Here is a 15,031-nt window from a genome sequence, read left to right as displayed (position 1 = left end):
ATTTAAAGGGCTTTGTCGCTTGGCGATGATATTTTCACGTCTCATATGAATAGAGTTTTATAAAAGAGTTTGTTTGAGTTTGAGTTAAATAAAAATTATCCTTGAACGTATGTTAAGTGGTATTGTAAATTAAATCGTATATGGTCGAATTTCGACCACTAGGCGACCACTAGTTTCAATTAATCCATAATTTGGCTCTTTTTTAAACGTCAAATTGAATTGTCTGTCAGTCTGTAAGTGAAGCTAGATGCTCGTATCAAAGTGTGGTTTCGAATGGAGAAAAACGAGAATGAAACTCCATTGTTACTATTTAAAAAAAAAGTCATTCTTCCTACCATCAGTTGACTGGACATCTACACTACATGAGCTGCTGTTTACATGTGAACATTAGCTCATGACGATACTTAAGTACGTGTGTCGCCTGGACAGTCACCGCTACCATCAATTGACTGGACATCTACACTACATGAGCCGCTGTTTACATGTGAACATTAGCTCATGACGATACCTAAGTACGTGTGTCGCCTGGACAGTCACCGCTACCATCAGTTGACTGGACATCTACACTACATGAGCTGCTGTTTACATGTGAACATAGCTCATGACGATACCTAAATACGTGTGTCGCCTGGACAGTCACCGCTACCATCAGTTGACTGGACATCCACACTACATGAGCTGCTGTTTACATGTGAATATTAGCTCATGACGATACCTAAGTACGTGTGTCGCCTGGACAGTCACCGCTACCATCAGTTGACTAGACATCTACACTACATGAGCTGCTGTTTACATGTGAACATTAGCTCATGACGATACCTAAGTACGTGTGTCGCCTGGACAGTCACCGCTACCATCAGTTGACTGGACATCTACACTACATGAGCTGCTGTTTACATGTGAACATTAGCTCATGACGATACCTAAGTACGTGTGTCGCCTGGACAGTCACCGCTACCATCAGTTGACTGGACATCTACACTACATGAGCTGCTGTTTACATGTGAACATTAGCTCATGACGATACCTAAGTACGTGTGTCGCCTGGACAGTCACCGCTACCATCAGTTGACTGGACATCTACACTACATGAGCTGCTGTTTACATGTGAACATTAGCTCATAACGATACCTAAGTACGTGTGTCGCCTGGACAGTCACCGCTACCATCAGTTGACTGGAGATCTACACTACATGAGCTGCTGTTTACATGAGCTCGTGACCTAAGTACGTATCACCTGGATATTAAACCTCGCTCCAGCCTTCTTGACTGGTCAAATTCTACATAAGCTATAAAGAGTTTTTTTATGAAAGTTGACCGGACAAATTCTACACTACCTATAAAGAGTTTATGGAATAGGAGGCAAACGAGCAGACAGGTCACCTGATGGTAAGCGATTAGCTAGCGTTGCCCATCACCCGCAACACCAGAGGAGTCACAGAGTCACAACTGCATTGCCGGACTTTTAAAGGAATACCGTACGCTTGATATAGAAATAGAGTTGCTGTTATCCGACTTTAAGTCCTATTTTCACGAGGTTAACGTTGTATTTGACAGAATTATCCTCTCAGCTGTCTTGTAGTTGGGCTCGCTGTCATTGCAGCGGTAAGTCCCCTCTTTGAGGAGTGGCTAGAGAGGCGCCATGGCGTCCTCACCTACCGGACATGGGAGTTTCGGTAGGTTCCTGTTTTTGATTGGGCGGGAGGAAACGCCCGGGTGTCATCACTGCGAAGACCGCCCGGAGGACACGGTGGAACACACGGTTGCGGTCTGCCCTGCGTGGGCTGAACACCGCCGTGCCCTCAGGGAAGTGATCGGCGACGGCGAAATACTCTCGCGTCCGGCCTTAGTTCAGGCCATGGTGCGGAACGAGGGGGACTGGGATACCGTCTTCTGCTTCTGCGAAGCAGTTACGCTAGTTAAGGAGGAGGCGGGACGCATGAATATTTAACGAACTTCCTCACGTCCCAGCCGACGCGAAAGACACTCCGTGCGTGATCGCGTGACGATCTCCGTGTAAGTGTCTGCGGACGGCGAGCAAGGGTAGCTGACGCCCGACCAGAACCAGACCTGCTGCGGCGCGTTGCGTTCCGCGAGCGTTAAAGAGCCATCAGACCACCACAGATGGGGCCCAGTAGTTATAAGCTTAATCCGGAGCTGCGGACTAACTAGCGGGTTTACCGGGGCTCCGGCTCGACAAGCAGGAGTAGGAACGGGGTGGTTTTTAGTCAGTAAGAGTCTGACACTCCCTCTCGCCTTGCCCTGGCGAGAAAGTCATTGGTTGATTTTCCCCCCATAAAAAAAAAAAAAAAAAAAAAAAGCTGTCTTGTAGTACATTAAAACGCATGACCTCCCATTTCTCCGCAGTTAAGTAACAAGGAAAGTATAGTAAGGTTGCGTTGACTGCACATAGATAATTCAATTTGTAAAAGCATTTTCTAAACTTTCACTGTTTTAAGTTAAAAGTAAATACTACTCGCTCTACTTCATATAAATGTCATGTTAGTACGTCTGTTTGTATGTATGTATGTACATGTAATATTTACGAAATGTCATATTAAAAGGAAAATGTGTGAGGTTGTCGTGTTTGTTGAAAGTTGATGTGTTTTATGATCTCTGTCGTGGTTCGGAGGTTATGAAGTCGTTTGGTACTTGTAAGTATAATTTACTGATCTCGGCAACCAAATTCAAATCTCCAGAAGATGCTGGATATATTGCAGATCAATAATTTATTCATTTAAGAAGTTATAAAGAACCGACCTATCACCAAATATCAGGCACAACTTCAAATTACCTGCGATCTACGGCTTTACCGGGGACCCGGATTGAAAACTAGGAGTAGGAACGGGGTGGTTTTTAGTCAGTAAGAGTCTGACACTCCTCGCTTCACCCAAGGTGGGAGAAGTCTTTGGATGATTTTCCCTCCTCAAAATAAGGGATACATTCACAAAGTTAAAATATGACCTAACTACGGGAATTCTAACAAGATAAGAAATTGTCCAGTTGTCAGATGGTAACAAGGTTCAATATTTAATAATAGCTCTCATCTAAATACTAGTGGCTTGTCGCTTTGCGGGTAGATTGGATAAAGTCACATCGGTACTTGTAGTTAGTTGATTTTGAACCCGCACACCCAGACATGAGAAGTGAGCATTTTAAACCTCCGGGCCTCCAACACGACAATTTATTTATTTTTTTATAGTCCGTCCGAAATTCCACAGTAGTCTCAGATTCTGTTACCGGGCAGAAATTTTGAGAAAACTTTCTCTGATACATACCATTAACGTAAGTCATAAGCATGCATCATGCAACGCGGTGATAAGGTGAAATTTTTACTTTTCGCCAAAAAGCTTTACTCACGATTTTATATTTTAAAAAGAGATTGGTAGAAAAGCATTTTAATATTAGTACATATAACTCGTCAAACATGTCGAAATTTTTCTTCAAAAATGTGGTTTAAATCTGTGTTCTGTGAATTACGATGGTCATGATTTTAGTCAGTAAGAGTCTGATACTCCTTGAAAAGTCTAATTTAATGATTTTCCCCCTCAAAAAAACCCCTATAAGATAATTATGAATAATTTAACTAGTGAAAAATGCGTGTTATAAAATAACATAAAACTCCTAACAATATTGACAAAATCAATATTATTACGTTAAATAATTGACTGCACGGTTGACGCAGTGGCTGGGCAACTGGTTGCCGATGCAACGTGTAGCAGAGTCCGATTCCCCCACAACTTTTGTGTGATCCACAGATTGTTGTTTCGGGTCTGGGTGTGATGTGTATGTCAAATTGTATGCTTGTAAACGCACCCACGACACAGGAGAAAATCCTATGGTGGGGCAACGTTTATTATAATAAAATAAGTCAATAAACATGATAGTATAATATAGTGTTGGTAATATAATTCATTTACAGTTAATAAATCGAATAGAACCAACTCCAATTTAATGAAAATAAACAAATGAAATATTTATAGACATTACAAAAAAAAATTAAGTAACATAATTTCATGTCATATTTTTAATTCCCCAGAGAGCAAGCGTCCTGATCTGGAGCTGCGGACTACCTAGCGGGTTTACCGGGGCTCCGGTTCGAAAAGCAGGAGAAGGAACGGGGTGGTTTTTAGTCAGTAAGAGTCTGACACTCTCTCTCGCCTCGCCCAAGGCGGGAGAAGTCATAGGATGATTTTCTCACTCAAAAAAAAAAAAACTCGAAAAACGAGAGCAAGCGTACCTACTACTTCGCAAAAAAACCACTGAAACAAAATATTAAACCTACAAAACACAAATGTCTCCGACATAATCAACAAATCGTCCCACAAAACCGTCTATAAACCTAGTTCTGCCGCCCGAGTACACCTGTATTTGTATACTGCTGTACAGTTTCACTTTCGATGACCCAAACATTTACTTTCGAGCCGTCCTCGACTTGTACATTTGTTCACCGTTTGTTCTCATATCTTGAACTTGGTACATTTATTTGTTCATAGCTTGTTCTCATAACTTGAACTTGGTACAATTTATTTGAGAATTCTATTGTAAGAGTCCGACTCGACTGTGCAAAGCTATGTGACTCTTGTGTCGGACACAAACTGCTAATGACATTCGCTGATTAACTAGTAGCATTGATTGTAATTATACAACCTATGTAGACTTCGGCTCGGGTTGCCTGTTGCGGTAAACGAGCAGTCGGTGATCCGTCTCCGCTTATTCAGGTGATCTTGATGGTATGCAATCAGCAATTGCTACCGCCCATGGCAGTATCATTACTTAAATAATGAACAGTCTATTGTACCCAAACAGCGCATAAGGATTGCCAAATATACAACATAACAGGTTACCGGTGCTCTGGCTCAAAGCCGAAACATAAGATTTTAGTCAGTAAGAGTCTGACACTCTCTCTCGCCGTAGGAGAAGTCATTGGATGACTTTCCCCCTTAAAAAAGCCTAATGACATACCGGGCACAATTTCAGACTCCGTGCTACTCATAAGAAATTTTCAAAACCAAAAAAAGCCCAACAATCTTTGCTCGATCCAGGAATCGAACCCGAGACCCCGTCGAGTGGTTGCACTCGACCAACGAGGCAATAACACCACTAACAAAAACAGTAAAAAGTTAAAACATACCAACGAAAGTTTAGTTAAGTCATTATCGGTCAACTGAATGGTTAAACTCATGAGTCAGTTAATGTGCGGGCGACCAGAGATAACTAAAGTATTCCAACTCGGTTCAAAATTTAACTGTACGCTGTTAACCTGGTTTTAACAAGAATTTATTGTGTTACTGTCTGTCTGGTTGTGTTTTTGATAACATTTCGCGTTTTTTTTGGAAAGTGAAAACTTGTAATTTATTAGTCTTGATATGCAAGTAGGTATATTTCAAAATACCTAATGATTTATTTCGATTACACAATGTGTACCACATTTTTAAAGTTGATATAAAATAGTGTCATACTTTTCAGGACCTAGTTACGTATTTATAGTTTTTTAAAGATTTTGTTAAGTGCTGTCAACCACACGAATTAAAGCAGAGATTTAGATAACAAACTGAATAATACCTTATCAGTTAATAAGGTAATAAGGGCTTAAGAGGTTTAAGATGTCCACTTCTCATACGTGAAGGTGCGGGTTCAAAACCTTCGAAGCGGTACCAAACGGCAAGTACCAATGTGACTTTTTTCCAAATTATATGGACTTTCTAAGATTATTGAGACATCGCTGACAAATGGTGAAGGAAAACATCGTGAGGAAACCTGGGCTTACGGTATCTAATTATAAGTATGAAATCGCCAACCGGCAGTGAGCAAGCGTGGTGATTAATGCTCAAACCCTCTCCGTATGGAGGAGGCTTTTGGTCAGTAGTGGTCACTTATAGCTGTTGATGTGTAGTGTAGAGGAACAAAAAGGAACCAGAATCAGATCGCCTATAATTTTGATGCCTGATCCGGATTTATCTTTCCATATTTTTTGCTATTGTATGGGTTCCATTCTACTACCATTTTTTTTCGTTTTCCCAAACTTATCTACACTGCTTTATTCTATACAATATGTTACTATACAATATTTAAGATAGTTCTCTCATTCTCTCAAGCATATCGTACATTTCTTTCTTAAGTAAATAACAACTCGATAATTAAATAAAAACACCGAATTTCTTCTGATCTCATTCCCATCACTACAGGCACCGTTATTTCTGCCGAAACGATGCTAAAACAATGACAGTAACTCGGTAACAAGATTCTCGGGTAATCAGATAATGTAGGGTTCGAGTCCCACAAGATTGTTGTCTTTTAATTAATTAAAAAATTCTTCTTGCAACCATACTCAGAGACAATTAATGATTACTGAAACTAAGGTTGGTAACGATTTTGTTCCGAAAAAAATTGTTTAGGTGTGGCTTTTTTAAGAGGGGAAAACCATCCCTTTGGAGAAGTCTTTCCTTCTCCCAACTTGGGCTAGGCAAGAGGGAGGGTCAGACTAACCCGTTCTTACTCCTACTTTTCGTGCCATAGCCCCGGTAAACCCGCTAGGTTGTCCACAGCTCCGGATAAATTCTAGTCCTTTATTATACAGAAAATATGTTTTTTTAGGAATTTGTTTAAGAGGTTTCCAAGCTGTTATGGGCTTATTTATTGGAAAAACAACATTTTTCAGAACATTTTTGAAGCTAAAAATTAATAAGTATAAATATTGAATGATTTTTCCAGATCATAATTTAATTTACTTTAGTGCATCCTATGATATTTTTAACGCTAGAAACGATTTTAATGTTGAAAGATGTTTTTAGAGCATAATTAATTATTTTACCTTCCTAATAAAACGTTTTCTTCAGACTTCATTTTCTGTAGACAAATAGTGTCTCTTTTTTATGGAATAGGTGGCAAACGTACAGATGGATCACCTGATAGTAAGTGATCAGCGCCGCTACACCAGAGGAGCTACAGGTGAGTTGCCGGCCTTTTAGAGGGGAATACGCTCTGTTCTTGAAGGTTTGAAGGTCGTATCGTGTCTCTTTATTTTATCTTGCATCATTAAACCACAATTACTAAAACTCAACCCTAAGATTCGGACTTTAAAACCTTAGTAAAACAAGGTCCGATTCCTACACCAATCCGTTAGGTACCGACTTAAAATTTTTAACTCGAATTTTAATCAACCTCTTTCGGTCGACCGAAAAAGTGGACCCATTAGTGTTGTGACCAGTTCCGATGTGTAACCGGGTTTCTTGTTACGTGGTCCGAATAGTGATGTGACTGCTCTGGCTTGGCGAATATTTTTTATATTAACGTTTTAGGGAACAGAGAGTAAAGTTCCCTAAGAAAAGGAGGATCCTCCGACCAGGCGAGGTGATCAGCCTGGCGGGCTTTCTGCCCAACTGTTGTTCGTTGGGATTTTCTATCCGTGTTAATTCGCATGTAAACTTCATATGTGCGATGCAGGATATTTGTGACGTCATCCATTGATTTGCTTGTCGATAGTCTATGTGTGACTTCTGTCATCTGTCACTTGTCACTTGTCAGAGTGTCGCCACATCACTCCCCCCCAAGACCGGAGGTCGATCCTGTTGAGACGGCTGTCGATGCTTGAGATGAGCGGTGCCAGAGCCAGTGTCGAATGTCCCTAGTTCCAGTGAGTCGGAACTGTGCCGCTGAATGCCCAGTGAGTCGGGTGAGCGGTGCAGGGCGATACTCCAGTGAGTCGGAGTAGTGAGGCTCGCAGTGTCCCACAGTGAGTCGGGGAATAGATGCTGCGAGGGTAGGTGCGTAGTGGCGTAGTAGTCTGCGTTGACGGGAGGAAGGTGTCCTCAGACCGTGTGCAGAGAATGCTGTGCCTAGACGCTGATGAGGCCGTAGGGAAGAACCAGGCTGCATATCTTCGATGTAGCGTGTGGTGGTCCCTGATGAGGCCGAGGATGCTGGTTGGCTGCGACTTGATTACCGCTCAGCGGAGAAGTGATGGGTGAGGGAGGTGGCGATAAGGATGACGGTGCTGATCTGCTCCGTGAAGGTTGCTTTCAATCACGTCGGGGTCACCACTTTAGGGAACAGAGAGTAAAGTTCCCTAAGAAAAGGAGGATCCTCCGACCAGGCGAGGTGATCAGCCTGGCGGGCTTTCTGCCCAACTGTTGTTCGTTGGGATTTTCTATCCGTGTTAATTCGCATGTAAACTTAATATGTGCGATGCAGGATATTTGTGACGTCATCCATTGATTTGCTTGTCGATAGTCTATGTGTGACTTCTGTCATCTGTTACTTGTCACTTGTCACTTGTCAGAGTGTCGCCACAACGTAATTAATATAATTATTGCGACATATTTTTTTGGTTATATATGTTGATATTACTTTCAAATTAGTAGAATTATTGTGTTTGCTACATATTTATTTGACTGAGACTGACAAGCAGCGCTCTTTAATCATTCTGATTGTTTTTAAGTACGATCTCCAAGTCACCCATGAGCAGGTTACCGGGCCTCCGGCTGAAAAGCAGAAGTAGGAACGGGGTGGTTTTTAATCAGTCTGGCATTCCCTCTCGCTTAGCCCAATGTGGGAGAAGGATTGGATTGGATGTTTTTCCCCCTTAAATAAAAGTCATCTATGTAAAACGTGAGGATTATGGCAAACCCTATTAAATGGAGGAGATCCATAGTTAAATAGTGAACTGACACGGGCTGGTAATGATAATGGCTTAAGTAGGTGCTTTTAAGTAACGTATAATTACTTAAATAAATACTAAGTAATTTCTATCAAGACATTTAAGTGCATATTTGTCCCGAAGCGCGGAAAATCATCAAACGACTTCTCCTGCCTTAGGCGAGCCGAGAAAGAATGTTAGCCTACTAACTAAAAACCACTCCGTTCCTACTCTTCCTTTTTGATCCGGAGCCCCGGTAACCTGCTAGGCAGTACGCGACTCCGGATCGGCATTATCCCTGCTGCCCTATCTGTGGTGGTCTGATGGCTCTTTGAGTCGCACGCAGAAAACGACGCGCCGTAAGCAAGGGTCATCAAACCACTACAGCATTGAGGCACTAAATGTATAAAGGAGAAAGTAGGACTTTCAGTAATAAATCATCCTGCATATACATTAATCGTAATACATTAACGTTGCCATATAAGGTATAGGTAAATGTTATAAGTATTTGGGTGCTTTTCCACCAGAGATGTGCTGTGATATGTTGCTGTGGATGCGTTTGGCTTCCACCAATTATGTTCATTGGTACACATAGTTTGGTACTGGTGGAAATGGGGTTCAACTAAGGTTTGTTTTTTGCGTGTGCAACTAAGATAAGGTTCAACTAAGATGTGTGCTATGGATGCGTGCTATGGATGCGTACTATGGATATGTGCTATGGATAGCTTCCCTACTATCGATACATCGCATACTCGAGCTGCGCATCTTCCTCGTGCAGCTACTTTTCGGCGGCATATCTTACTCGCACAGCTACATAGCTTAGTATCAGTGGAACCGGTCACATAGTTTCACAGCTTAGCTACTCGTATAACATCCGCAGCATCTTCCCAATACCCAATTCCCAAATAACCCTTAAATTCCTAACCCCCAAAAGGCCTGCAACGCACTTGTAACGCCTCTAGTGTTTTGGGTGTCCATGGGCGGTAGCGATTGCTTACCATCAGGCGATACATCAGCTCATTTACCGGCTTATACCATAAAAAAATAATACGACATAAGCATATTACTTTTCGAGTACTACCTATTAAAATACATTGTGATTTCAAAAACATACTTTCATTGTTAACTACTAAAGCAGGTAAATGTCCACTAACTGTCATAGTTAACTGAACATACTGGCAAATGGTTTAACCGCACACTTAGCAGACTATGGTTTAAACAAACCGCATCCAAGTTAACGTTTGTTTTGTAAATCTGTGTGGGGTAAGAAGACCTAAATTGTAAGTTAACATTACGTACTCATCTCATACTCCCTAAACGGATAGGCAGAAGCGTGTTAGAATGTTTTAAATAGTGACTTTTTGTTCATTGTTTTATGTCATCATTATAATATATTGTGTTGTCTACGAATACGTTCTTACTTAACCGCCTCGTTGCCCAAGTGGTCGCAAGTACGACTGCGGATAAGAGGTCTCGGGTTCGATTCCCGAGTCAGGCAAAGTATTACTGAGTTTTTTTCGGTTATTTGAAAAAAAACTCAGTAGTAGCACGAAGTTTGGACTTGGGCCCAGTACATGGCAATAGGGCCCTCTATTACATGGGACTTATAACACAAATAATGAAAAGTGGGTGTACATTGTATAGTGGCATTGCGTGCCGTAATGTGCACCTCTGCCTACCCCTTCGGGGTTGAAAGGCGTGACGTTGTGTCTTATGTGTAAGACCAAGGACTGTCACTACCAGTTAATATAGATTGTAACTTGTAAGTGTAATTGTCAGTCGAACTAGGAATTTCAAGTATTCCCGGGTAGGGCATTTCATTAGTTTTTCTTTCGACACACACTTTTCTATAATTTTCTTAAGAATCCCATTTACTTCATAAAAGGCTCTGCCCTTTCATACTCCGGGCCCAATCTTCACATTAATTACTGACAATTACAAAAACCGTAAAACTTAAAACCCGAGGCACCATATTTGGCCATAACCGGCCACTACTTGACGAATATGGCAGTAATTTATACGTGTACATAATAAAATACAGGTAATTTATGAAAGTACATAAATGATAATTCATTTTATCTATCACTAAAGCCGTCTATACACAGCTGTCACAGTGACATATTTCTCACGGACGGTCACAACTTTCGCGCCATCGCGCAACGTGAACAGGTTGCTTTATGATTATGATATTTGTCTATGATTATTACTTATTTTTTTTATCTGTCATAGTGAATAGTGAAGTTCTTTTGTCGGTTGTTTTCGTGGAATGTTTGAATTTAGAATTGTTTGTTTGTTGTTTTTTTTAGAGGTCTTAGTGGGAAATTCTCTTTCCTTTTTTTGGTTGGAGTAAGTAGTTATTGGCTATTGGTAGTAAGTATACTTTACAGCGACTTACATTAATTATCTAGATTTGTTTATTGAGGCACACTTTTTCTTACAAAATATTGAACTGAAGATCTTTAGTCAAAGTTAAGTACAAATCATTTATTCCAATTAAACCAAAATAAAGAAATAAATAACCATCTGTCAGTAAGTTCGTCAGTGAAGTTAAGAGCTCGTTCCAAAGTGTAGCTTCGAATGGATTTATTTAGTTAATATTTATATTAATTAAAGCTTACCTCTGTTATATTCTTCGCCCTTACAAGATAAGGGCAAATTGTCCAATACAGATATAGTCACTAAAATCAAAAACAACATTTTCACATCACTACTCCGCAACGATTTTCCAAATTTGAACCACTTTCGAACTGTCATTTTGACGTTTAATTTTAAATTCGCGCGCGCGCTCAAAATTTAAAACTTAATATATAAATAAAATAAAAAAAAAACAAATCAATTTTTTTTTTATAACTGACGTTCGATTTTCAAAACACATTCATTCACATTGTTTTCATTATTATTGTTTTTTTCTATATAAATGGTGATCTTATTTTATCAACGGCGTCCACGAGATTTTTTCGGCATTTTTCTCGTAATTATTTTAAAATGCTTTTCAACAGTTTGTCGAGACGTCCGCCCGCCGTCACAACTGCGAACCTACTAGCCAACTGACCAACTTAACACTGTAAAATAAGAAACATACATATTACTAGCAACAACTTACTGTGACACAGTCCCATCCAACTTTCACTTACCATCGAAAACTGAACCACAACTTTCTCGACACAGAACTTAAAATAGCTTGCTCTAAAATCCCTGATGCAACTCTGGCATACTTAGGACAGACTTGTTAAACAAGTGAACGGTGAAATGAGAAATTGTGAGAGACAGACATATGATAGAGCGAGATAGATAGACATTTCTTTTTAACGATGAAATGGTGAAACGGACAACTTTAGAAATGTGGTCTGATCATTGATCAGGTATTTATCATAGACAATGCAATAGCATCCTCTTTTGTTATCTGGCCATAGATAAGAGAGTTTAGGAAGAGATTGGCAGTGAATTTGGGACATTGTGATTTTTTTCTTATTTTCCATTCGTTGACGAGAAAAAAAGGAAAGTTTATGGTGACCAAAAATATGGTCCGATTTTTTTCCGAAATTATTTTGTGTAAAATCTTCCCAAATCGCTTTTTCCTGAATAAAAATCTAATAAACAAAATAGTACTTCATATTTTTATTTAAAGAAGATTATCAACAATTACAATCACTATTCTCTATCAATAATTAAAAAATAATCTTACTACTCTACACCGTACAAAATCTAAATCCACTCTCTTAAACTTACAACTATTTCGACCCTTATTTCGGAATTAGGATCTCCTACAAGCTCCCGACTAAAGATACCAGGGGGCCTACTCTAATTCAACGAAAAACGAAGTTTCGGACGAAACTTCGCAGATTGCATACTACAATTCTATTAATTGTGAACTTTCGTGGACGAACGAACTGAACGAATGAAATGAAGATAAATAAATAACTTTGATATGAAATTAATTAAAAATAAAACGTTATTTCAAGTAATTCTAATAGTAAATCAAATAAAACCCACGGCCGAAAATTAAACGAAACTTAGGATTCAAGAACCGGAGTAGGCCCCCAGCTATTATTATAATAACTAATGATACACAAGTAACCGTCACGCTACGTTATGTCCACCTCGTTGATCCAGTGGTCACAGGCACGACTGCTGAGTAAAGGGTCTTGAGTTTCCGGAGCTGCGGACTACCTAGCGGGTTTACCGGGGCTCCGGCTCGATAAGCAGGAGTAGAAACGGGGTGGTTTTTAGTCCGTAAGAGTCTGACACTCCCTCTAGCCTCGCCCAAGGCGGGAGAAGTTATTGGGTGTTTTCCCCCTTGAAAAAATGGGGTCTTGAGCTTAGTATTTGTTGAGTTTGATCATGTTTTTATTGAGTCAGAAACTGTGTTCGGTATGTGATAATTGGCTACCCTTTTAAATGGCATTTGATGGGATCTAAAATATGATATAACCAGTGACAAGTTATATTAAGTATGGCAATGAATAATTAAGTGTGGGTGAGCCATGCTTTGGCACGAATGGGCCGGCTCGACCGGAGTGGCACCACGCTCTCAAAAAAAAACCGACGTGAAACAACGCTTGCGTTGTATTCCGTTGTATGACCGAGGTTACCGGAGGCCCAATTACCACCCTTTCCAATCTTCCCAATCCCCGATTTCGCAACAAGCCTTAAATTCCTAACCCCCAAAATGCCGGCAACGCACTTGTAACGCTTCTGGTGTCCATAGGCGGCGGCGATTGCTTACCATCAGATGATCCATCTGCTCGTTTACCGGCTTATACCATAAAAAAACACGGTATTAAATACGTAACAGGCAATAAGACGAACATTGAAATAAAAATTAGTCATCCACCTTATTAGGACTTAAACTAGAGACCTAATGACCTAGTATCGTCTAAGTGTTATAAGGAAAATCCGTAGCAAAATAAATATAACAGAAAACTACAACTACAACAGCTAGCAAGCTATAACATATCTTACATCCAGATCTGAATACTAAATTGATCAATAAAACTTAATTCATTAACTGTTTAGAGTGGGACAGCAATAATGTACCCATACGAGTGAAAGAGACAACCATATGTCTGTCATATCGCCGGCTAATCACGGTAGATCGACTCCTGCGCCGAAGAGGTAGCAAAATTGAGCTAATTCTATGCAAACGGTACAATAATTATGGTAGTCATGAATTTCTTTTCTCATATCGTTGGATACCGTATGGGGAAACCTCTTATGACTTAATTTAAATCACATATTTGTTATCATCTTGGCTGACGATATACGAAAAATGAGCGAAATAGGCCTAGTAGATAAGCATTACATTTTTCTGTTTGAGCTAATTTAAACACTCTTTACAAAATACGGTATTGCAACTGCCGCATGCCCGTAACATTCCTAGATAACCTACAACATTACAGCTCTTCTGTGATTAAGGAACATGGAGATGTTTATATTGAATTTTATATTTAATTAATTTAATTATTATTTATTTTGTTAGAAAATTTATTTTTAAAATATTAGGTTTTCGTTAAAATATTTTGTTGTATTATGCTTCTGTAGACTAGTAATCCTTGTTGTTTCATTTAAGTCATAGTCATATATATGAGTGATCACCATACATAAAGGGTAACGCCAGTTTGACTGCACTGGGCAACCGGCTGCCGTGCAACCTGTAGCGGGTTCGATTCCCGCACGGAGCAAATCACAAATTGTTGTTTCGGGTCTGGGTGTCATGTGCATGTGAAATCATAGTGGAGCAACGTATAAAAAAAATAGTTCCCATGCTAGATTTAATTGGAACAGAAATCACTTTCTATGCATTGAGTACATTGTTCGGATAGGTCACGCCAAGTCTGAAAGGTCACGTTTTAGTCATTCAAAACTTAAAGGCTAACAAAGACTAAGAAATAATTCTAAGAAAAAAATTGTCGGTGATGCATACCTTTAGCTTTATGTCCGATTTTGGGCTTCAATGTCAAAGTCAAAGAATAAATTTTAAAAAAAGCAACGTTATCCCCAAAGGTGTAGGCAGAGGTGCTCATTACGACACGTAATGCCGCTATACAATGTACACCCACTTTTCACCATTTGTGTTTTAAGTCCCATGTAATAGGTGGTGAGCCTAAATAGACTCTCATCCCAAGTAACTCAGGATAACGACATAAAAAAAGCAAAATCGCAAGAAAGTAAAATACTTTTTGGCTAACGAACACGCGGTCAGAATCTGGTTTTATAATATTTATTTAGAACATAATATACTGGCTCAATTGACCGTTATCCATACATAAAGAAGTTAATCATCGTCAACTTTCATTTTTACATATCAAAAGTGTGCCAAATCAATGGTTCTACAACTTTTGTCGTAACTTCGATATCGATACGTTTTATCGACTATAATGCACATCACTATTC

At 39.7% G+C, this 15,031-nt stretch overlaps 3 protein-coding genes across 5 annotated transcripts in view; 1 reads left to right on the top strand and 2 right to left on the bottom strand.

Annotated features, from left to right (window-relative positions):
- The window catches only part of LOC118279688 (serine protease filzig), a 30,553-nt gene extending 18,864 nt beyond the window's left edge, over window positions 1-11,689 (bottom strand). The window contains exon 1 of the mRNA XM_050702309.1: window positions 11,257-11,689. Within this exon, the coding sequence (XP_050558266.1) occupies window positions 11,257-11,392 (136 nt within the window). The 5' untranslated portion in view covers window positions 11,393-11,689. The remainder of the gene's footprint in view (window positions 1-11,256) is intronic.
- The window catches only part of LOC118279687 (histidine decarboxylase), a 121,796-nt gene that overhangs the window by 48,825 nt on the left and 57,940 nt on the right, over window positions 1-15,031 (top strand). The window lies entirely within an intron of this gene.
- Window positions 833-15,031, bottom strand: part of LOC118279920 (T-complex protein 1 subunit epsilon) — a 324,585-nt gene continuing 310,386 nt past the window's right edge. For all 3 annotated transcript variants that reach the window (XR_007706701.1, XR_007706703.1, XR_007706702.1), the window contains one exon: window positions 833-1,027. The gene's annotated coding sequence lies outside the window, so the exon portion shown is untranslated. The remainder of the gene's footprint in view (window positions 1,028-15,031) is intronic.

The sequence above is a fragment of the Spodoptera frugiperda genome, chromosome 22 (assembly GCF_023101765.2).
Source record: "Spodoptera frugiperda isolate SF20-4 chromosome 22, AGI-APGP_CSIRO_Sfru_2.0, whole genome shotgun sequence".
Taxonomy (NCBI): domain Eukaryota; kingdom Metazoa; phylum Arthropoda; class Insecta; order Lepidoptera; family Noctuidae; genus Spodoptera; species Spodoptera frugiperda.
Note: the sequence above shows the minus strand (reverse complement) of the source record. Positions and strands in the feature narration are given on the sequence as shown.